The sequence below is a fragment of the Athalia rosae genome, chromosome 3, assembly GCF_917208135.1.
Source record: "Athalia rosae chromosome 3, iyAthRosa1.1, whole genome shotgun sequence".
Taxonomy (NCBI): domain Eukaryota; kingdom Metazoa; phylum Arthropoda; class Insecta; order Hymenoptera; family Athaliidae; genus Athalia; species Athalia rosae.
The window spans coordinates 15,341,418-15,365,200 of record NC_064028.1 but is presented as its reverse complement, the minus strand read 5'-3'; the positions used below and the strand labels follow the sequence as shown (position 1 = coordinate 15,365,200).

At 42.8% G+C, this 23,783-nt stretch overlaps 1 protein-coding gene across 4 annotated transcripts in view; it reads right to left on the bottom strand.

The window, feature by feature from the left end:
• LOC105691883 (hypoxia-inducible factor 1-alpha) overlaps nucleotides 1–23,783 on the bottom strand; it is a 33,210-nt gene continuing 9,427 nt past the window's right edge. For all 4 annotated transcript variants that reach the window (XM_012410678.3, XM_012410679.3, XM_020855795.2 and 1 more), the window contains exons 7-13: nucleotides 21,861–22,008; nucleotides 6,417–7,000; nucleotides 5,562–5,869; nucleotides 5,240–5,466; nucleotides 4,959–5,134; nucleotides 4,506–4,870; nucleotides 1–1,627 (exon numbers count right to left, since the gene is read on the bottom strand). In XM_012410678.3, the coding sequence (XP_012266101.2) occupies nucleotides 1,322–1,627; nucleotides 4,506–4,870; nucleotides 4,959–5,134; nucleotides 5,240–5,466; nucleotides 5,562–5,869; nucleotides 6,417–7,000; nucleotides 21,861–22,008 (2,114 nt within the window). In that variant the 3' untranslated portion in view covers nucleotides 1–1,321. The remainder of the gene's footprint in view (nucleotides 1,628–4,505; nucleotides 4,871–4,958; nucleotides 5,135–5,239; nucleotides 5,467–5,561; nucleotides 5,870–6,416; nucleotides 7,001–21,860; nucleotides 22,009–23,783) is intronic.

Sequence of the window (23,783 nt, the reverse complement as noted above, 5' to 3'; positions counted from 1 at the left end):
TGTCAATATATAAATGTATATTTTATTCTGATACTTATTTACCAGCATGAAGTATAATTCTGTTACTTATTTTTCATATGAAAGTATGTATACGTATACATTGGTGTCGTGGATAACAGTCAGGAATTAATAATACACTAAGTTTCCATCGTCTAACGCTATGTATCGACGTCATAACGATAATGATAATAATATTAGTTGTAATAATAATTGATATAATAATAATAAAAAATGATAATTCTGTTATTAATAGTGTAAAGATATACAGATCTGTCTTAAAATATAATTCAAATCGATCTCCTTCTATAAACCTATACAACGTTGATAGTTTATATTTCTGGAGTTACGTTTATATCATCCCTCCAATTGTACATATAATTTGCATTACGTACCGGTCTGTCGATAATCATAATTTATAACTAAGCACGCTGAACGAATGCGTCATACGTTAATCACGCATCGTTTATTCGTGTAGTAATCGTTGTTTGAGAACAAATTTTCAATCAAATCTTACCGAATATGCTACCAAGATAATCCCGTAGATCGGTCCATCGTGCCGCTGAGAGAATTCAAACTTAAATACGGTCAAAGATGAGAATACCGGCATTATTAATTGGCACTTTATTTGCGTGAATATAAACTATTATATATAATATTCCATACGAACAATTCTGATTAGATCAAGTCCAGTTTCATATGATTATCATCGATTCTCTAGTTACATACTTAGAATACTACACATCATATTTATCAGCATTCTTTTATTCATTTATTGATATTTCGTTTACGCGTGTATAAGATACACATATAATTTACATAATAATTTTTGAAAATTTTTAGAAATGTAAAAATTTGAATAACCCGAACTGAATAAAAATGAATTGAGCATTAAGTAAAATATAATATTTTTTCTACTCTGCCAATAGAAACATGCAGTCAAAAATGAATTTCAACATTGATTGAATTGGATTGCTTCGTGGTATAAACCCATTGACCTCAATTGTTATTGTATTGCGAGTGAAATTTAAAAAAATCAATCATTCATATCTACCGAAGAAACGGGAACAGCACCCGACCGATCGGCAGATCTGGTTATACAGACTTCGTCGGCGATAAAGTTGATTTCAAAATCAATATTGATGACTTTAAACGAATGGTGAATATTAAACGAAAGTTGTCAACAAGTAGAAGCCGATTTAATATCCTCACAATAACAAAAAAAATTAACGGCAACGGGGCGCAAATGAATCCTGATAAGAATTGCATGCATTTGGCATATAGAAATTAGAAAAATATATTCTTCCCGATTCAATCCCGCTTTCTACTGCACTAAGTTATTGGCGAGGATTTTTATGAGCAGATCCGAGTTCTGTACGAGTTCGGGGCAGAAGGAATTAACGTCCAAATCAAAGTTGTCGAAATCCATCGGCAACACTTCCTGATGAACATCCGGCTTGGTTTTGAGGGGCATAGAATTCATCAGCTCATTTCTGGTATCAGGGCTGAGCTGGTGTTCCAAAATTAAATTCGATGGCATCTGGGGGACGACGTTGTTATCCAAATCGACGCTCAACGGCGACATTTCCTGATGGATCAAGGGCGGGATGTTGCGGGGGTCGATCATCTCCTGAAAATGGGCATAACGAACGAGATCAGTGAGCTTCTGACTTTCGCCTACCGACAGCTTAGACTACACCATTCCAATAAAATCTACCGAAAAAAAATACCTTCCAAGAACTATTGATCTATACGTAAAATCATGATAGCGGTCAGTGTCTCGATGATTAGTACAGGTATTATGAAATATCGGTGGCGGATGATGGGGACAGTGATTATATAGGACATGAGGAAGGATGATTGTAGCATGGAATAAGCTCGTCAATTTATATAACGCGTTCGAATGATCGCTGTAACTTTGGATAGCGAATCAAAAAATGTAATACTTTTCAACCGAAATCGAGTGATATTTCTTTGGTCCCAAACCCGTGCCTCAACCTTCGCCCAGCGATCGATACTGTACGGCTATTGTATTACGCCCAACAGTTTCAGAAAATGCGCGATGTTATCATTGGTTGAATTAAAAATTTCAGTTTCATAATTTCTTTGGTTCGCGACGAGATCTTTCTCAGTTATATATTCAAATTTTAGTAAAGTGCTCGAGTAAATATCTCGTTAAAATATCCACAACAGAGAGAAGGTTGCGACATTAACATAACGAACGTTGCTAAAAGCTTTTACTTCGACATGTTAATTTATTTAAAATGAATAAAAAATAAATGAGATAAAGTTGAACGTGATATTAAATACATACGCACCGAAAAGCGCTGCTTCGCCACATAGGTCTCTACGGGCTTAGAAACGCGAAGAATATTCCATATTATCCTCGCCTATCAATGCAATGAATTATTGAAGGGATGTTGGTGAATATGGGAAATGGATTCGGGAGTAACAATGAGATATACAAAATAGAGACACGCTGCAGAAAATATCGAACTATTGACTGGTAATCATTTTCAATATATTTAATAATTATTTAACAACAATGTTATTTTTCCCCCCATTATACTCGATGTTTTTTTCATTTAATATATACACAACATACAAATTTAGAGAGCGGATGGCTTGTTGATCTAGCGACCGAAGAAATTCTTTTTGTTTCATGTCGTATTTAATATATGTATACATATATACGTTTGGTTTTCTCATTTGTTCGCAATCATTATTTTATGTCAAGGTTTCGTTACAAATTATTATCTGAAAATAAATGTACATTTATATCAATCTCTGTATACATATACATATATATATATATTTAAATATTATTTGTGTGTATATATATATAAATTGATAATCTCTATTTATTACAGCCTAAAAAATGTGAAACGTGTTATAATATTGAATTAATAATTGATCCGATCGGTTTGCTAAAACTGTCATTAAAATTTATCAACAACTATAACAACAACAATAAGCCACCTCATATATGCCTCTTCCTTCCGTCGTTATTAACATTTCTTTTCATTTCCGTCCGTTTTTCGTCCTAGAATCTACAGATTCCCGATAATATTCTAGACCTCTCGTTGCGTGAAATACATGCACACCTACCTAAACACATGCAGATACAGAGATACAAATTACTATTTCCGTTTTACCGCTGGGACGTATCGATAATTTACGTTTGGACGTTCAAAGACGAATCATACGAGTAAAGCTAAAACACCTGAATCACGCGTTATATCGACAAACTTACGATCCTGATTTCGAATCGGATATGGTATGTATTATTTACAAACGGGGTAGCGTGTGCGGTTGGGAAGATGAATTTAATTTTGAATTTTCTTATTCTTTCAATGTTTCTCTCCTAATAATTACGTATGTACATTCAGATCGTGTCCTAAACGCTAGCAGTCGTTCTGGCCTATGCCACGCTACAGGCGCTTCGCTACGTGTAACATGACAATAAATAATAATACCTAATTAGGATAAGATCATCTTACGATATCAATAATGATATTAATTATAATAATAATAACACCAGCAACAACTACGACAATGATAATAATATACGTATAAATATATACATAGTTTATATTTATATATATATATATTTATTCATTTATTTGTTTAATGCTCTCCGTTGGTTTAATCCTATCCTGAAATCTAAGAACGGTTACGATCGAGTCCTACGCTAAAGTTTGAGTAAATCAATAATTTATCGACTTAAAAACTAAATACTTAATTGGCTAAACTTGACTTTTGCACTGTCTTAGGCAATGGTGCGATACGAAATAATGATATTTACAAGCGATGAGAATCGATAAAATATATCACGCCCAACGACCGTGAAAAATAAGGTAAAATTACAAAGATTAAACTCCATTTTTCACTAGTCATCGGGGTTTTTTTCGTTTTCTCCCGGTGAGAAAAAAAAAAAAAAAAAATTTATCGCCAGTCCGCAATATAATTCGGGCGGAGAAGAGAAAAAAAAAAAAAATTACAGTAAGAGGCAAATGACTAACCGAGTCGTCGATTGTTAAAATTCTATTAGTATTTACTCGTTTAATCGAAAAGCAAAAAAATAAAATAAAAATTTTTGCTCTTCTACGTATAGGAATATAAATGCAGGTGATATTATGACAGCGTAGCAGTCCTGAAAAATAAACAACGACGAAAAAATTGTTACACGTTTATAACGGTGAAAAAAGAAACTTCATCCACCCTGATTGATTTTCAAAATGACACACTGATTGGGGGATAAGAAAATGAGACGCATGTACCTACCTACATAGTATGTATAATAAAGATGATAAAATACTAAATAAATAAAAATGATAATCATTCTATAATATGTTATGGAATGACTGAGAACGCTTTACTGTTATTATACTATGTGATAATAAGATAATATTAAACGCTGAAGCGTTCCACAATCACTGACTCGCTATGGTCGTATTCATCTTGGAAGGTTTTTGTTGTTTAGTTAAACATATGTAACCGGCTCTTACGTCGCATCCCGATACCAAAAGGTTCATCAAAACGCTGTTCGACTGCTGTTGTTGCAGAGTCGCGTTTGCAGAGCGTAAATTGTTGTCGGTTCCGCAGCCATTCGTGCCTCCCCCTCCACCGCCACCCACCGAACAATTTTTAGTAGGGGATTGCTGGGCCATGAGTTGCTGGAGTAGTTGGCTACTCTGCTGGTCGGACGTAAGGCAATTCGTCGAGCGAATTTGATCGTTCAAAAGACAACTAGAAATTTTCTGATCGCATTTTATCCTCTTATTCTCGTTATCTGGATTCAACGATGACGTCGTGTGAATACGTTTTTGCGAATTACGTTCAGATTTGGGTAACCAGTTTTCCGCCCTCGTATCTAAACAACATGATATCGATAAAAATGCGCATCTCAAAAGTAAAAAATCTGAAAACAAAATCATCAAAGACAGAGAACCGGTGCTCACTTTTTTTGTAAGCGTGCCCCAAGGCGTCCGTTGGATCCACTAAACCACCCCCGTGGTCGTTACATTTTTTAGCACCGCCTCCCCCCGACGGAGATGAAGAACAATTCGTTCTCAACAGCTGTTCGAGACTCGAACTAACGTTGGAGTCCGAACATTTCTCGATGCTGTTCGTGGACCTATCGAATAGAAGGTGATAAAATTACGTCTCTCAAGATTTTACCCGACAAACGAACAGGAGGTATGCGAGCATGCGAATTCGAAAAACGAAACTCCGCTCTTACCACTTGGTTTTTTTATCGGGTGGCTGCGAGGGTCCCCACATTACCATGTCGTCGCTTATCAGGAGTTGTAGAGCTTCGTCCTGGTCGGACATTGGTATGTAGGGTGCCCTCAAAGCGAGTTCCTCGTCCGCGAGGACATCTCCGATGCTTAGCATCAGCATTTCATCCTCCGACAATCCGCCACCGCTCCCGGTGGGGCTACAAAGAGAGTCTATGCTCCCCGGGCTCTGAAATAAGATTTTTACTCTGTAGGGATAATGAAAAGAAGCGGGTCCTCGGAAGCGCGAAATCCGAAGGCAAATACTCCGAGTTAGAAATTCACCTTGCTGAACGCCGGCGAGAGAAGGTTCGGCGTTCCACTGGATAGACATGGACTAGGGGAATCCCTGTGCATGAAGGGATCGCTATCGGCCAAAGAATCGCCGAGTTCGCTATCCCTCAGCGAATCGCCGAGGTCGGAGGTCCTCAATTCGTTGGGTAAACCCGGGCTTAAAAGTGGGCAGTAATTGTCATTTCCTAAAATGAATTCATCCAGCATATCTGAAAGGAATGGCGTGTCTTCTAGGGGTACGCAAACGTCGCCAGGTGTCGGCGCAAGGTGGGTCAAGTCCTCCGGTTCATCCTTCAACACTAAAATAATAAATCGCCCCGCTTAATAAATAACAGAAATAAATTTGACCGAGTTTTTTATCATTTCGAAATCAATGTTTCATTCGATCAGTCGCTACTACCAACTAGTCGTCCCCGATTCATTACCGTCGTTACTACCGTCTTCCTCCTCCCCTCCTTCCTTTGCTTTTCTCTTCCCGCGCCCCTATTACGATACGAGTACCGTACGATGGGTGTCCTTGGCTCTAGTTTACAACGTAATTGCCTTCGAGCATCATCGTCGTATAAAATGTCGTTATCAACGTCTCTTTGTATTATTTATCCCTCTAGCGACGTCCGCGTAATTTTCGATAATATATTTCACATCTCGCCTAAAAGTATCGCACAATTGCGATCGCCGACTGTAAAATAATACCGGATCAGGTAGCGAGCGAAACGAGGCCCGTGCAATTTGCTGCAAACGTGTGAAAAATCCACGTTACCGAGGTGACTCGGCGCGACTCCGTATAGTAGCGGCTGACGGAATGATCATAAATTCGAAGGTGAAAGAATTAGGAATAGAAATTACTGGTAAGGCCAGGTTGGTCTTCGCTGAAGGTGAGGAAGCCCTTGTTCATCTCCTTCGTGCGTGGCGCGAATATACTCGCAGTGGCGGTTTGAGGTTGAGGTCTGCCGGGAGTAGGTTCAAGAACAACTTGCGGGGCTGGTGCAAAAATGCTTTTAGTAACCGACAATGGTCTCGTTCTCTGCTGTTCGTTAGCCGATATTATCTTCTTGGTAATTGACACCGGTTTATTCGTTAAAAATTCTTCTTTCTGCGGATCCAATACTTTTTTAGAAGCGACAAAATCTTTATGCGGTTTATCTTGCTGGCTGAACAGAGACGCTGTAACCGATAGCGGTTTGCTGCGATCTTTTTGTTGCTGAATCGGTACCGGAATCGATAACGAATTCAATAACAATCGATCGGCCGCGGGACGTGTCTCTTCGTTCTTCACGACAGCCACAGTTGCGACGAGAGCCACCGGATACGAGGAAGCCGCGGTTGAATCTATTTCCTCTTCTTTTTCTTCCAAAGAAATCGCTGCTGCATCTACGGAGCGCGCCTCCAGCTGACGGACGCTGTACACTTCATTTTTGCACTCGACACCACTGCAAAACAATGAAAGGAAAGAATATTTGAGAAAAACAAAAAAAAAAGAAAAATGTAATAGCAAACTTTCGGGACTTTTCCTCAAATTTATCACACGCGAGATCATCTCCACGCCGATTGTATTCCGAACTAAAAATAAGGGCTGATATACACGTAAACGGTGATGAAATTCACTTACACTTATCGTTAATATATCAATTATACTAGACGAGAATCGAAGTTCTAAAGAGGGTCTCTCTCTCTCTCTCTGTCATAACATCGCGATGCTATAGAATTTATACGACAACTCAACTATTGGCAATACAGTCAACCGATGGGCCAGAGAGATATAAATAAGCGTTTCTATGATGCTGCCAAGAGAATCCTGAGCGAAGACCAACCGAGAATTAACCTCCGATTAGCACCCCGATGGAGATCGTCTCCGAGCGTGTTCGAAAAATGGACATCGATAACGGGTCGGTGGTTCTTTTTTCCTTGCACTAGGTCAAGGGAATATCGATGCAAAAAGTGAAATAACAAGTTTGAAACGCACAGAAATGTTGAGCACGCATTCCAACCGTTTATCGAATTATGAAATTTCTTATCACGATCCGCGATCGGACTCAAGGATCGACAAAATACCGACATCGACGATACGAGAACCAACAAAAATCCCCGCTTCTCATCTTGAGGTTGAATCGCAGCGTCCGGAGGCCTAAGCTGAGGTTTACCAGAAATCTGATAAGCGTTTTCTGATGCAGCGAAATTATCCTCGTAAGATTTTAGGAAAATAAACGAAGCTAAATGTGAAATAAAATGCAAACGATTCTCATGTCTGAATCGACTCGTTCGATACGGCGACGCAAAAAAAAAACTATTTCGAATACACTCGTAATACGCGTGTGTACGCACAGAGAGTGGTAGTTGTGGGTTTCAAAACTTGTATTATATATTTTTTCTAAATTCATTATCTGTACTATCGCGGGGTTATCTTTACGACTACACGTATATACCTACGGCTTATATGCAGGTTATCGTGCATTTATGTAACGATTTATTGCACCGCGCGTCTCAACAATATTTGTTCGTTTCATATTAGAGATTTGAAACGAGCTACGCTGCTTTTATCCTCCCTCGCTATGGAAGAGAGCCGTACGAAATAGAAAAGTGGAAAAAATAGACAAAATAATAATGAAATAAAAAAGCGAACCGGTAGCCATCCCTCGCACCATGGAGGTTAATTACATAAATTGAGTAATCAAGTTATTATAAGGTCACCGATCGATACCAACTCCGTTTTACAAGAGTAACATAACGTCCGTACCGATGAACCGTTACGCAACGAGTGTTTTCCTCGCTTCTCGCGCGCTTCGGTTCCTTTGGATTTTAATTCACGAATCGCTAGATAATCCAAAGCTTACAAATCCCACGCGCGCTAATCACGCACCCCATATCGAGAAAGTTGGGGAGAAAACGCAGATCCATCGTTTGTTAGAGAAACGACGAAATTCTCGTTGTTTCTAGATCAAAAAGCGACGCTCTCATTCACCAAGTGCGTAAGGAACACCAATTTTTTTGTCATCTTCAAATTCTTTAGAAATCTTCGGAGTGCAGTTGCTCGTGACGGATTTTATGCGAGAAGTTAGGGCAGGTTAAATATGTAACGGGTGTCGCTAAAAATAAAACTATGGCCGTGGCTAGCGCCCTAGCAGCAGCAGCAGCAGCAGCAGCAGCAGCAACAGCGAGTGAGGTGAGGCGAAGTCTTTACAGTACTCGTTGCGTAACCGAGCACGTGGTTTTGGGTGGCTCGAGTGAGCGAGCCGCTGGTTGTTATGCGTAAGTACGAATAATCAGCGATATACCGACCGTTCGCGAGATAGGGAGACCGCATCACTGTCGAAGTGACCAGCGGAACGAGAAAACTCTTGACAACAAACGAGAGAAGAGGCTGCGAGAGCGTTTTCTCTCATTTTCTCAAACAGAAATCACGTAGGTACCGAAAAATTACTCCGATATAATGAAATATCAGGGCTTCGAAGTAGGCAATGAAAAAATAGATGTATATATAGAAAAATTTATAAATAAAAATGACCACACAACTGCACAGAAGCGGCTTAATAAAACTTCGTTGTGTACGTTCTGGTGGTTAGTGGACGCGTATTTTTTTTTCTCGCCTTGAAAACGAACGGCGCCAAATATTGGACGATACGTGCAACGTACGTTGAGAAGTTTACAGTTGGTGAAATTATCGAATCTCCGTTGGTTCGTTGTACCCAGTTTCCGGACGAGTTCGACAGGGTTTCCCGAGGGGATGGAAGTAACGCTCGCGTCGTCTAGTCCGATCCTATATGAGCTGCGCGTCGCGAATCGAAAGACACCCGTTCGTGTTTTCCGAAAGTGGCACAAATGCCCTAGCTACGTGGATATTCAGAGGTATATTTCAGGTCGGCCTTGATCTTGAAATCGGATCAATTTTGTCCAGGGTTAAGGCGAATTCCTCGTGTGTCTCTGATAAAACTGCGACGTCTAGATACGACGGAATATCCGAACTATTCTTACGTCACTGGGACGAACCGAAAATAAAGCGCGTTTAAAATTCCACCTGATGCACTCACGTCTATGATACGAGTCGGAATTCGCTGTTTCAAGGCTCAAGACGAAAGACGATCGTCTGAATTATATTTTTTCCTCATTTTCACCCCCGCACGACCCAACCCCCCGTCCCCGTCCCGCGTCGCCCGCGTCTTCTTCAATTGTAAAGGAAGTGTAGGTAGCGGTAATATGGTACTACTAACAGGTGGCACAAGATTTTCATTTAAAAACCAGATTCTTCTTAGATCCTTCGTCCTCTCCTCTCTACTTTTCTCCTCTCTTATCTCGCTCCCGATCTATCTCCACGTGATCCCGCTCCCTCTCCTTCAGTTTTTTTTTTAATTTTTCTATCCTCCTTCCCGTAAGCACTGTGTATAATTTCAAGTACGAGTCGCCGTGAGTGTTTGTTGGTTTATTCCTTGTTTGCTTCCGCACAGCGTGCGCGTTTAAGTTTCTTCTTAATTGTGTTTTTTTTTTTTTTCTCTCTTTTTCTTTCGCGCGATAAATTTTTTCAAATGACTAGGAAATTTTCATGTTAATTATACTTGGTAATTTATTCGGAAGTTGTATGCACGGTTAAACGATGACGAAAAGCAAAGTAGAAAAAAAAAAAAAAAACAAAAAAAAACGAAGAGAAGAAAGAAAAAATATGGGAAAGAAGGGACAAGAATAATGGCGATAATGCAAGAACGTGATTGATTAATTATACACACGTTTTTAATAAGGTTTGCGTAATTCGTCGATGTCCGATTATTATCACACACATGTGTATATATATATATATATCGAGGTAAGAGGTGGTGCGCGGTTTTATAGTTTCTTCATTTTCTTTCCATCCATGCGTATTTTAGCGATGAATTATTACGACGACGACGACTGTGACGATAGTCCAAACTTTGAATACACGACGTATATGTATATTATTTTGTGTACGTACGTACGGTACGGTGGTACACACGTATGTAAATTGTGGGTAAAATGTTTCTATGTAATATTGTCGTTGGTAACACGATCAAGTTTATATACTTTTATTATCTATACTCGACACAATCACGTATCACTGACATGTCTCTATGCTCTCCTCCCTCCTCTCCCTCGATCGCCTCTCCGTAAGTTATTTGCCTTGTATAACATTTACGTATATATATATATACATATATATACAGTAATAATGATAATAATAATATTAGCTTGCGATTGTTCTATACATATTGAATTCACACTTGGCGGATTATAAAACGGCAGTTATCCTCCTTCCGATATAATCGGATGATAATTATTTACACGAATTAATTTTAAAATAACATCAGTCGATTTTTTCTCATTTTTTTTGTTCTTTTATCATTATTAATATTATTATTATTATTTAGTTCATTTAAACGTAGAACTATCACCGTTGTCATCACAAATTGAAACAGAGGAACTGCGTAAGATTTTAGATTCCGATCCGGTACAACGATTGGTTATGGGATAAAGAAAAAAGAAAGAAAAAGATCAGCGAACGATCGTCGTCTAGCAAAATCCCGAATACCCTATCGGCGTATCGTTTATTTATTTGAAAAATTTCTCAGGATATTCGGCACAACACGGGAGCGCGCGGGGTGGAAGCAAACGTATCGATGGATATGAGGTGGTATAAAATAAGAAGAGAACTCGCGTTCCGTTCGCGATCGCTTTTAGTCGGCGTCTACCCGATGGAATTTTTGCGATCTCTACCGCGAGCGCTGAACGGACGACGCGACGCTACGCCGGCAGGCAGAAACCGTCGTGTAGGCGCGATACCAGAACCCAGAACCTGCCCGAGGAGTCGCACCGAGGAGGACCGAGGCGGGCAAAGCGACTCGACGCCTGCACACACGCCGGGTACTCGATAATAACGTAGTGGGAGAGTCCGACATCATCACGTGCTCCACATCCATCCATCCGTCCGTACGTACCTCCGTACGTCCGTCCGTCCCTCTCTCTAGCGGGCTTCGCTTCACCGATGAAATCGTTTTATCATTTTCTTCTACTTTCCTTCGCCTCTTTCATCGCTTCTCTCGGAGGTTGAGCTCTCCTTTCTTTCACCCGGCGATATAATGCGATAAGTCCGCGTACAACGAGGCGCGCTGTTGCCCGCCGGGGTTTACGACGAGATCGGAAGAGTGCGAGTATAAAGTCTACAGTCTAGGCCTCTTATCTGCGGACGAAAGCGTAACGCACGACCAACCGAGGGAGTCGCGATTCAAGGTGAAAGAAAATAACCCGATAACAATACAGATCGGCGGTCCGTACAACCGAACGCAGTTTTCTTGGTAATTTTTTTTTTTTCTTTCTTTTTTCTTTTTTTTTTCTTTTTTTTAAGAGAAACCGATCGGACGCAGTGCAACGAGAATCGCATATTCGGATCGCGTAATTCAGTCGCGCTCGCTAGTCGTCGAGCGAGAGATACAATTTTGCTGCACCTATACACGTAGACGGGCTGAACGCAGTTCTATGTTTTCTGCAATGCGGTGTTGTGTAGTACGGATACATTATGTAGGAATATACTGTACGTTGGTAATTGAGAGAGGCTTACGTAATCGGTTTTCATGAAAGAAACGTCACGTGGTGCAATTCTAGGTCCGCAGAGGCGTCGATCGGTTCTCATCTTCAACGCGTCGAGCGAGAGATGTTCAAAGAGTCGCGGGAATACGCGCGGAGCGACTCGCGCTGCATTTTCATTGGGTGGGGTATACATATGTATACTGTACAAAACCGCGGCGAGCGAACGAACGAGATCGAAATGTGTAAATAGACCGTAGGATGCGAAACAGAATCGCAATGTGGGACAAACGGCAAGAGCGGGACGTGGCCCCGCCAACTCTGCGGGCGACCCTAAAACACCAAAGGTAACGTATACCTGTACCCGTGCGGGGAACCTACGCTGCAAATTCAGAGAACACACGCTGCAGATCGAACGACGACGACGACGACGACGACGACGACGACGACGACGTACCCACCTATAGTACGACCCGTTCGAATCTATGCCAAACATTCATCCCCTCCCCAAGACCGTGCACAATGACCATAGGCGGGACGGATCGGATAGGGAGATGGAAAAAATCGCCAAATTTTAACCACGTGAAAATCGAGTAAACCGCGCACCGATTCTCACCGTGTGCTCTATACGTCGCTCCAGATTTATCCTGACGTATTTGCCGGAGGATTATTTTTGGTACGTAGCTGAGAAAAGGAAAAAAGATACACGTATGAAACAAGTGCTCGAGACGGAGGGAGACGACGACGAATCTCCACGTGGGGTGATTTTATTTTTTCAAAAAATAAATCCCTCGAATCCGGGTCGGGGTATCCCGCGAATCCGACTACCGTGCGTCGAGTGCAAAGCACACGGTGTACGCGACAACGCGTAACCTAGACGCACGTATTGTCTGCGCGTTGAACGAATTGAAGAGTTGGGATAATAAGAGTGAACGCGAGTAGGAGTAAAAAGACGAGCGTATGGTATATGCAACGCGCGCGATGGAAGGCGAGGCGAAGCGATTTTCAACGGGTCTCGCTCGACGTTCGTCGCCGCGACAATTGGGCGATATTTCAGGGGGTGCGGGTGCACGGAATGACGAGTGTAGAAAAAAAAAAAAAAAAGGAGGAGGATAAATAAATAATGACCGCGAACGCGAAGAAGGGGACGGGACGGGGGGGGGGGGGGGGGGGAGGGACTCGCGAATCTGGAGCGAGATCATCCATGGAGCGAACACATCTGCGCGGCGCATCCCAATTTTCCTATTACGTTATATTTTATCTTACGCTCTAAATCAGACGTAAATATAAATATTCTTTTTTTCACAGGTCCGTCCGTCACACGCGAACTGATAACGAAAATTATGTTTGGTTGTACGTGGTGTAAAACTGAAAAACAACGAAACGTAGTTTCTAATTGTAATTCTTCCTAGCAGACGACTTCAACGAGAATAATAAGAGCGGTGATCTCATGATTTAGCGCATTACACGTACGTTCGAATAACATTACGGTACATGTGCAAAAAAAAAAAAAAAAAAAAAAAAAAAGAAATTTTCCAACCGCGCAAAACACGATGCACGAAATTTTCCAATGGAAAATTAATGTTCGACGAGCAAAGTTGCGAATTCGAAAAACTAGCAAAAAAAGAGATGATTAAAAAAAAAAAGAATCACATACGTACGTGTGTATAAAAGGTAATTGGTTCACGCATCGCGAAACGTATACCGAACGTTGAATGAATGAATTTCCGTTCGGTAATTCAATAACTAGTTATATGTATAGCGTACGCGATATAATGCAATAAAAGGTGTACTCTCCGCATCGGATGAAAAGGTGCACGGCAGCGCAGCGCTGGCAGAGAGAGAAAAAAAAAAAGAACGAAAACAACGAAAAAAAAAAAAAGAAAAAGAAAGGAAAAAGGAAACTGGACTGGTTCGGCACAACGTGTGCGGGTATATATTATACATTTGAGATAGACGTGTACAAATGAAAGAAGTGGTGGCGAGACAGTAGAGGGACCGTTACCCGTCGCGTCCTAAGAAGAAGGAGACAATGAGGAACGTGTGCGGACCAAGAAGCTGACTGAGAAAAAAAAAAAAAAAACGATACGAGAAAGAAAAAAAGAAGAAGAGAAGAAGGAGAAAAAAAAAAAAAAGGCAGACGAATTCAGAGCCGGCATAACTGGTTTTACTCGGAACACGAGTCGACGTCGTAGCGTCGTGGGTCTTCCGACGGTGTGTGCAAAATAATATAAGCGCGTGTAACGAACCCGGTGTGCTCGAATACGTGAGATTATAAATTTCTTGCGGGGTGTTGGTTTCAGAGATTGAAAATAATCGCAACGATCGAATTCGAACGTTCGATTTATTCGACAGGCGCCGACGATGAGTAGGTAGGTAGGCAGGGTACGTACGTACGTACGTGTGTAATACGGTAATGGGATCCGAATAGCGCGAGGATATCCCATTCCCGGATAGTCGACGAAGCAATTGAAAGTTGGAACACTTTGTTGAGGTTCAACGATCGCGCGAACGGATCTGTGAGGATGGTCACGTATGCAGGCGAAAAATCAAAGGCGTTCGAATTTCTCGGTACGCAAGCGTTTCGACCGATTCGCGTCAAATATCGCAATGATCGTTCCAAACGTCAAACGATCATCGGTCTACGTGTCTCACGTCGCGTTTTCCCTAACGAATCTAATTTTAAGCTAAACGCGGATCCTCGATTTTATCGGTAGCCAGATTGCGTCATTCTTCGATTCTAATTCATTTGCTATATACTTTCGCATATTTTTCAAGACGAACGCGCCGAATTATTAGGCAAATATTATTCATACGTTGTATAGTCCCGCGAGACACAAACTCCGATGCACGTGGTGTATATTTATGTAGATTTGTGTCAATTATCGCCGAGGGATCGGCGGCGCGTTTTCGCCTCGGCGTCTACGTAACGAGCGTCGCCCGCGGTACACCGGCGAATTTCGCTCGTTCTCTGTTTCTCAGGCTCGAGAGGTCCTGCCGCCGTTTTTCGCGTACAAAACAAATACCATGACGAGAATAAATGAGATCTGCAGATGCACCGCGATGATCGTTCGCGTACCCAAGCACGCCTGCGTCTCTTTGAAACCACAGAAATAACTTTTTTAAAAATATACTTCAACAGCCCCCGCTGCACGCAACGCGCGTCGTGCGATGGTTTAAAACACAAAAAAATGAAAAAAAAAAAAAAAAAAAAAAAAAAGAATATCGAACGAGTGTAGCGCATTTGTTCTTAGCATTAACACCGTTACATTTATCGCCTCTCGACGGTCAATATCTCGTGGACTCGTCCATACAATTGGTACGATTTTATTGGCCACGCGGCACCGGGACAGCGGCATCGGACGATATCGTTTCCACCGCTCGCCCGTCCCGCGGGTGGAATTAATAATAAAGTCAACTAATTTGCACCATCAATGTCCTCGACTAACCCGACCCGAGCATTTGCCCTCAATTGGTTCGCACGTAGGCACGAAACGCGAACACCTCGACGTAACGCGGCGAACGACGCGAATAAAATTTCGCGCGCCCGACGTGAAAAGATATATATTTTTTTTTTTTTCACCTACACGCGCGTAGAAAATTTGCAAAGAATCCGCGTGAACGCCCGAACGGTCGTCGACCGTAAAAATATATCGGTGTAGTAATTGCACGCGATTACGCGATCCTCGAGACGATGAATTTTTTCCATCCGCACGAGCAGATAAGTGAAGAACACGCGTTCCGCTCGCGGCTGCCGTGTGTAACGTGGCTGCACAATGTTTTCCCTTATCGTTACGAAAACTATATCGCCCTCTCGTCGTCAGATTATCAAAAGTATAGATTCGACTATTTTTACGAATGACGTGTACCTAGGATCACACGAGATCGCGCGGGCTGCTGAGGTGAAAATCGATCGATCGTAGTGCCGGTGAGTTGTCACATTCGCGTCCGATTACTTTGGCAACGAAGAATGATAATTAAAGTCGCTGACTGTGCAAACGCTGTGTGGCGTGATGTATCGGCTAATGCCCCGGCAGACCGACGTTGCTCGGAAAATGCGAAAAGAAGATGAATAAATAAAAACAAGGAAGAAAAGAAAAACCGATAGCACGCGTGTCCCGCATCTCGGCGTCGCGCACGTAATTGCCTTACGTCGACGTCGCGTGGTCGTTGTAACGCGCGGAGAGACGAGAAATTGATACGCGAAGCGCGTCGTTATCTGCTCCGAATGTACGTACGGTACGTTATACATACAGTGACTCCGGGTCACACGACGCACGCATCGTACGTATACATCATATAGAATAATTCGCGCGATTGGATAATACCGCTCCGATTACCCCGATGGACGAAATAAAAAGAAATTAAACGAATCCGGTGACGCTACGCGATAAGCTGCGAGAGTTCAATGTCACCGATATTTGTCTTCTCGGAGTACGAATCGATCACGCCATATATACTCAACGATGCCGAGCGATCGTTAAGTTTTTTTTTTTTCAATTTCAGACAAGATTCACGTCCTACTTCGGTAATCGGTATCGCACACGACGTGCGCCAAATACGCACCGTTATAAATTTTTTACGGGACCGGCGAAAGTTCGTCGACGGAAAAAGTATCCAGCGGCGCGCCCTCCATAAAATTTTCACCACCCTTTGACGATCGCAGGGATTTTAGCCCCGTCGGTTGTACCGCGGGACTATAATAACGTGGGATATCGGACGTAATTGTAGCTGTGGCGTGGGTGGGAATTTTCGCTTTCACCGTTATTCCCAGTTTTCGCTTGCGCTTTCGATTCGTCCCTTCGGCGACTCGGGGGGAGGGAGGGGGGGGGGGGGGGGGGAGTATCGACCACCGGACCGGAGGATTCCCCGGCTTTCCTTCGCAGCTTTTCTCTCCCTTCCTCGTACGATCCGTTTCGCCGGAGCGCTTGCGCCACCCTCTCCGGTGGCGACCAGCCGCCCCCTTACCACCCCCGCATCCTTGAACCTGACATTCGTCGTACTTTCCAGCGGCTGAATGGAGCGACGCGCGAAGCGTAGTCATCGTCAGCTGATGAGACCGACGCGAGCTTTGCGAAGGAATGACCTTGCTCCCGATTGCGGAAACCTAGATTTCAGATTTGGCAAACTCCCGCGAACCGACCCGACAGAGAAAATGGGGGCGCACTTTTTCTTTTTTGTTTTTTTTGCTCTTTTGGTCTTTTAATTTTCTTCCCCCCTCCCCCAGCTTACGGCGAACATCTGACTAGACCCGCTCAAAGAACGAGCATCGATTGTATGGCCTCGATCGTTACCGCGTGATTAATGAGATACGGGAGCGGAATAAGAAAACGTAGGAACTAACCTAGGTTAACTATAGTAGGCGTATATACGTAGAGTTTCGCGTTTCCTGTATATCTGACTCGATCGCGTGGTTAAAGGAATAAAGAATAGAGAAAAAAAAAAAAATAAATAACTCTGACGTAAAGAATAAACCGGTGGGTAGAACCCATGTGCCCCGATCCTATAATGAGTGAAAAGCACATCGGGTGACACACCCCTCGTCTTTGGGATCGATGCGAGGAAAACAGGAGTCCCGAAGGGAATCGATATTATGACTTGTCAGATCTTCAAACTATATGTATCCATAGTGGTGAAGCCTGCACTTCGTGCGGGCAACGGCGTAACGTGTACACGACGAATAATTAGCGATGACTTGTTGAGCTTGTTACGGAAAATTAGTCGCTGGCTAATTAGTTCTAATATTTATGCGTCGTACAGCCATCTTCCCTGTCCTCGCCCCCATGTTTTTTTTTTTTTACTCGACATCGATCACGATCGCGCGTCGAATGATCTGCGAAGGAAAAAGAATTTTCTTCACCGGGGATTCCCGATCGAATTATTATCGATAGATGTGATTCGCAACGACGCTCCAATCGTTGCAGATTACCGATTAGGCGGATATACGATGCGAGTTACGGAGACGATCGACGTCGCACATGTAAAGTCGATGTAACCGGAAAAAGCACCCCGAGTTCAAGGAACACTGCTTCCGAAAAAGCCAAACGGAAGCCCGAGGAGCAGCTGATCCGAGATCGGGATGAAAATGATGCGTCGAACTGACAAGTTTCGTTACCTATAACGGTACGTAGCTGTCGATCACTTCCGGTTTCCGTTCGTTCATCGTACGATCTAAACTTCATCTCCCCGTTGTACCAGTATCCCTTCGTGTCTCCGACGAATTGCACTCGACGATTTCGAATTTTTAAATTTCTTTAAAAAGTTCTCTCCCTTGTACGAATATCGTTGATTCGCTCCGACCGGTAGATCTCCATAGTGTCACGGGTGTGTTCTGAAATTTCACTGTTTATCCGCCACCGGGTCAAAAATTTAATCGACTAAAAAAATTTCTCGAACGATCAATCGTTACGGGAGCAAAAACGAAACGACGAAAAGGATCGAGGCGGATCGAAGGGTTGAGAATCGAGGAGCGGACAAGGGCGAGTGAAGAAGAAGAGAAGAGAACGGACGAGGGGCTGGAGAGAGAAGGGGAGGAAGGGAGGTAAAAAGAAAAAAAAAAAAAAAAATTCGAGGCAGGTGCGTAAGCCTAGTTTCCCTGTTTAATGTGATAAAGCTCACTCGCTTGTCACAGGCAGAGGCGAGGTGTTCGAACCGGCGTAGTCGTGCCCCCTGACTGAGAGGGAGAGTGGAACACGGTTGCGACCAGGACGCGCAGGGTCGACGAGGGGGACGATGGAAGTGGGGCGACGCCGCAGAGAGGGAAGACTCGAAGAAGGGGGAGGAAGTGGAAGAGGAAGAGGAAGAGGAAGAGGAAGAGGAAGAGTAACGGAGTACCGAGATGAGGTGGAAATTATTTAGGCCGCGGAACAAACGGACGGACGTCGCTGGACGTAACAATTATCGCATACCCTTGTCGCGGTCTTGACCGACGAAAAAAATGTACATACAAACAAGTGAAAACGATATAAAGCGACCGGCATATTTTCCACCCCCGTTAAAACCTCGAGGACGCGCGGTCGGACATCCCTGTCAGGATATTTGTTTCGCTCTTTTCATTCGACGGAGGTGTCGACGGGAAATGTATAATCGAGGGATCGGGATCGGGTCGAGGGAAGGTTTAACGAGGTACGTAAAGGGTCGAAAAAAGGACCGTGCGCGAGTAGATGGTGAAACTGTAAAGTCGAATCGAGTAAGAAAATTGTCATTCGAAACTCGGATATTTTTTTTTTTTTTGTTTTTTTTTTCTTAGGCCATTTCGTTTGATCTCGAAGTTGGCGATACTTTTGTTCTCCTATTCCGTTTCCATTTTCATATACTCTTAGATAAAAACAAGTTTTCAGGGAATATTTTATTTCTGTATTCGAGCCGCGCGCCGTCTTCGAGTCTCGGTATTTCGGGGTCTTCTAGTTTTATGGGGAATAAATTCTAGCGTTTAACCGACTACCCCCGAGAGATAAACCGAGAAAGGGAGAGTGAGCCGGAGATCTTACAACCGAAAGGGAGCGGGATCGATACCGGGCAGGAGATACGGCGACGATTTCGTTTTTTGGCGAAGAATAAAAGAATCGAAAACCGAGTCGAACCGGCGGATCAAAAATAAACCCCTAACAGCGTAATTTTTACACTCCCCGAAGCAATAATATCTCAAATTGTATTAATATCTCGGCGTACGCCCTTCCCGTGTCCCCCAAACTCGAATTTATCGTCACTGCTAAACCCTAAGACGCCGCTCCGTCCTTCGGATTACATACTTTTTTTCTCTACCCTCCCCATTTCTTCCCGGCTATTCTGCAGGCGCTAGACAGTTTGGCTCCTATATCCCCATACAAACTTAGCCAGGATCCATTTCTTTTAGTCTCCTTCACCTCCCAGCCTCCCGTGTTACGTGTAACGCGTATTCCCGTCTCGTTTCTCCGGGGTAAATCTACCGGCGTTTATACGATCTCTACCGAATCCCCAAATTTTTCCTTCTTCCTTTATTCTTTCTACTTTCAGTTCAGCAGGGGGATTGACCTATCTCCCGGCAATTCGTTTTAATACACGTATAAAAGCGCGAAACGCGAGTAAAATTGAGAGGTAAAATAAGAACATGTATTAAATGAATCAATCACACTATGTACAGGTAAATTTGTAATACTTACTTCTAAGACTTTATGTATATCCGCGATGTGGCCCGTACAGAAGATTTGCAGGGGAAAAAAGTGAAAAAACAAAAAAAAATTCTACCCCAAAGGTTGTAATTCCAGACTCGTGGATGGAATGAAAAAATCTGGGGAAAATACGCAGTCGACAAGACGTAATAAATACTTATGAATGAGGAAATGCGGCGTGCGATTCGTAATCTATGACGTCGCGAGTCGAGCCTCGGCGCCGGTATTTGAACTGAACGGGTTCCTCGGCTCTCGGTTGCCTATATAACGTAAATCCTCGTTTCCCATTGGTCGAGGTATGGCGTACATCTAAATGACGCAACGGATCGCGATCCTTGAGCAAGGTCCGCGTAATAGTGTCGTCACTCCGATGCACCTCGCGATTTTTAATAATCTACCGATAATTTGTCGCCGTTCGCGATTAGATTCGTAAGATTTTTGAAAAAAAAAAATAAAAAATAAAATATATATATAATATACATCGCACGGTCCTGAAATCCGAGACATTCGACACCTGACAAAATCCAGCCGGTGGTTGTTGCTCGTTTAGGAAACGGTGGCTGATTCCACCTGCAACTACGGCAAACGTGAGACAGGTAACGCTTTTGTAATTAGGATCATTAAACGTCGACGCGTTCCGAATGCGTACGAGTGTACAAAGCTCGTAAAATATTAACGTATTCCGCGTGCCTTTGACACAGTTACGAAGCTACAGTTTTGGATAACGAATGGAAAGATTTCTAGCATTCGTTTCGACCATCGCCGAACATCGTATCTAACAATAAGCAATAGGAGGGATCGGAAAATTCCATCGCAGCTTATCGTCGCCTGAATAAAATGGGAAGAAATATAAAAGTGGTACGTAAAAAGGGAAAATAAAAACAGTAATAAAAAAGGGCCATAAACCGGACGGATAATCCAGAGATATTTTTTTTTCTCTTTCAAGTTCGGAATATCGCGAGGAGGTGATCTCTCGGCGATTACAGCCGATCGGATGTATGTGTAACGATACCGTTACACGATCTCGTCAAATTTGCGTAATAATTAATTAATTTTAAAGAAAATAATCGTAATATTCACCTACCTTCCGGTTGCTGGGGTTCTCTTAGCTATGATCTAATCTCGACTCTATAGAATTTCGATCGTATATGCATGTATACACACGTGAAAATAATATTGCAAATTGATTATGTGAAAATTGAAATTCGAGCAGCACCACATTAACGAAGAGAGTAAACTACGCGACTACTTTCTACACTCGCGATCACGCTGGAAAGCGTCCAAGAATCGCGAATACACTTCGATATATCCAAGAATTACCGGGATCAAAGTGCTGCCCGTTATTTTCTTTAGTCCTCAAAATAAACCTGAGTATTAAAATATTACAGGGAAGGAATATTGCAGCTCCATCGGAGAATCGTCCAAGTCTTCCTCATTTCTTTCTCTTTCCATTACAAATTTTCTTGAGTCACCGGGAAATTGTTTAAAAAAAAAAAAAAAAAAAAACCAAGAAAAAAAAAACACACACACACACAACGGGCCAAAATCGAAAATATACGCGACACAAACGAACGATGAACCGATAACGGACATTAGGAGGTGGTTGTCTTCTTACCTTACGATGTAATTCACGCAGACGACGGAGAGCGGTTTGTGTTGTTTAGCACAGTGGATCAGAGTCGCTTGCGTCACCACCCACGCGTAACCGCCTTTTTTCCCAAGGAAACGGTAGGCCGCAGTTTCGCATTGACCCTTGCTGAACACTGAAAACACCGTCCAATCATGTTCTTTTCCCTTTCTTTCTTTCTTTTTTTTTTTTTTTTTTTTTTTTTTTTTTATTTCTATTTTTTATTCATCTAATCATTTCTCTCATCTCCTTATTTCTGTTCCCAAACGGCACCCCCCCCCGAGCAAGTACCAAATAATACGAAGGTAAAAGAAAAGAAAAAAAAAAAAAAAAAAAAAAACTGTACATAAAGATTAGATCTACCCCTTGGCTCCTCCCTCCGGGTCGTGACGGTGAGATGAGAATTTCTACGAGTAACCATCGAGTTCTCAGCGGTTTTTCCTTTATCGCTATCTACCTATACTACTTCCACTCGCGGCGTCGTCGCTGCACGGATGGATTTCGGGGACTCCTGGAGTCAAAGCCTCCCCCAGGGACGGTCACCGCGGGAATATAGGTATCTCTCGCAATCTAGCGGACGTCGCTCGTTTTGACGCGCGGGTGCGTTAAACCCTGGCCGCGCGGTGTCTCTTTCCCGACTTCGCGTGTAAAACTTTCCATTTCTTTTCATTCCCATTTCACTCCACCTTCTTGTTTATAAACTTTGCGGAAATAAAGTTCGAAGGGAAACAGAAGCGAAGATTACAACGACGTTTTACGAGGAGAAACCACCCCGAGCGCGACATATCTCCATTCCGACTTCGTCCCTGAACTTTATCGCGCGTCCCATACCGAAATCAAAAATTTAATTTGCGCCGACCCAAGATCGGGGAGATTTAATTCTTAAAATTCGCTGATCGGATGAAGCGGCGCAAATTGCGTCTACCCCGACTCCGACTTCCGTGCCAAAAAAACTATAGCGAGAGAGGGGATAAGGATACAGGGGATGAAAGAGAGCCGAGGGAGGAGCCTTGCTCTTTTGTTGGTCTCCGCGTGGACGTGGGTGGCCGAGGCTAGGCGGTAAAAATCATAAGGGAGTATCCCGGGGGACCTTCGGAGACGGGATCTGGGGGATAATAGCGGGGAAGCGTGTAACGCGACACACGGAAGCGGCCGTAACCCTCAGGGCTAGAGAGAAGTAATTTACTTATCCCGCGCTCTCTCTTCTCGAGAGGATTGGCAGGACAATATTTGGCGAAACATAAAGAAAGAGAGGAAAAAAAAAAAAAGGAAAACATTAGCGGTATACTTTTATTGCACTCAACGATCAAATACGCTTTGATCCCCGCGTATCCGAAATGATTATATCCGACAATAACCAGCCGCGGTCCGGAGCCACGTTTATTTTATACCACACTCTGTTTTCCGCCTCTGAAAAGCTGGTGATTCGTAACAAGAATAAGGAAACATTCCCGCGGGAATGAAAAGGCTTTTATTTGGCGATACTCGCGCGGCCGCGTATCGGCGTGTATGGAACCCAATAAATCTGGTAGTTTCCCGACCCCCGTCGGGGTCGCGGTCCGGCGTCTCGAGTTGTGGGATAGCGAACGATATACAGTACACGGTATTAATGCAATTTCATATATCGCGAATCGACGGCCGTAAAATGACAACGAGTAGATGATAACCACCGACGAAACGTGTATGAGAAAAATTTGTTACGTTACGGTTGAACTGACGCAACGCAACAACAACACAAAGCGCCCGCGATCTAAAATTGGCTTATACCAAGGCTAAAATTTTGGCACATACGTAATATACGTTATAGTACCTATAGACAATGCTAAGGTATGTAATACGTATGTATATTTATGTACATGGATTACATTATAGTTTGAACGTATGTACACATATTGACAATGTCACTGAACC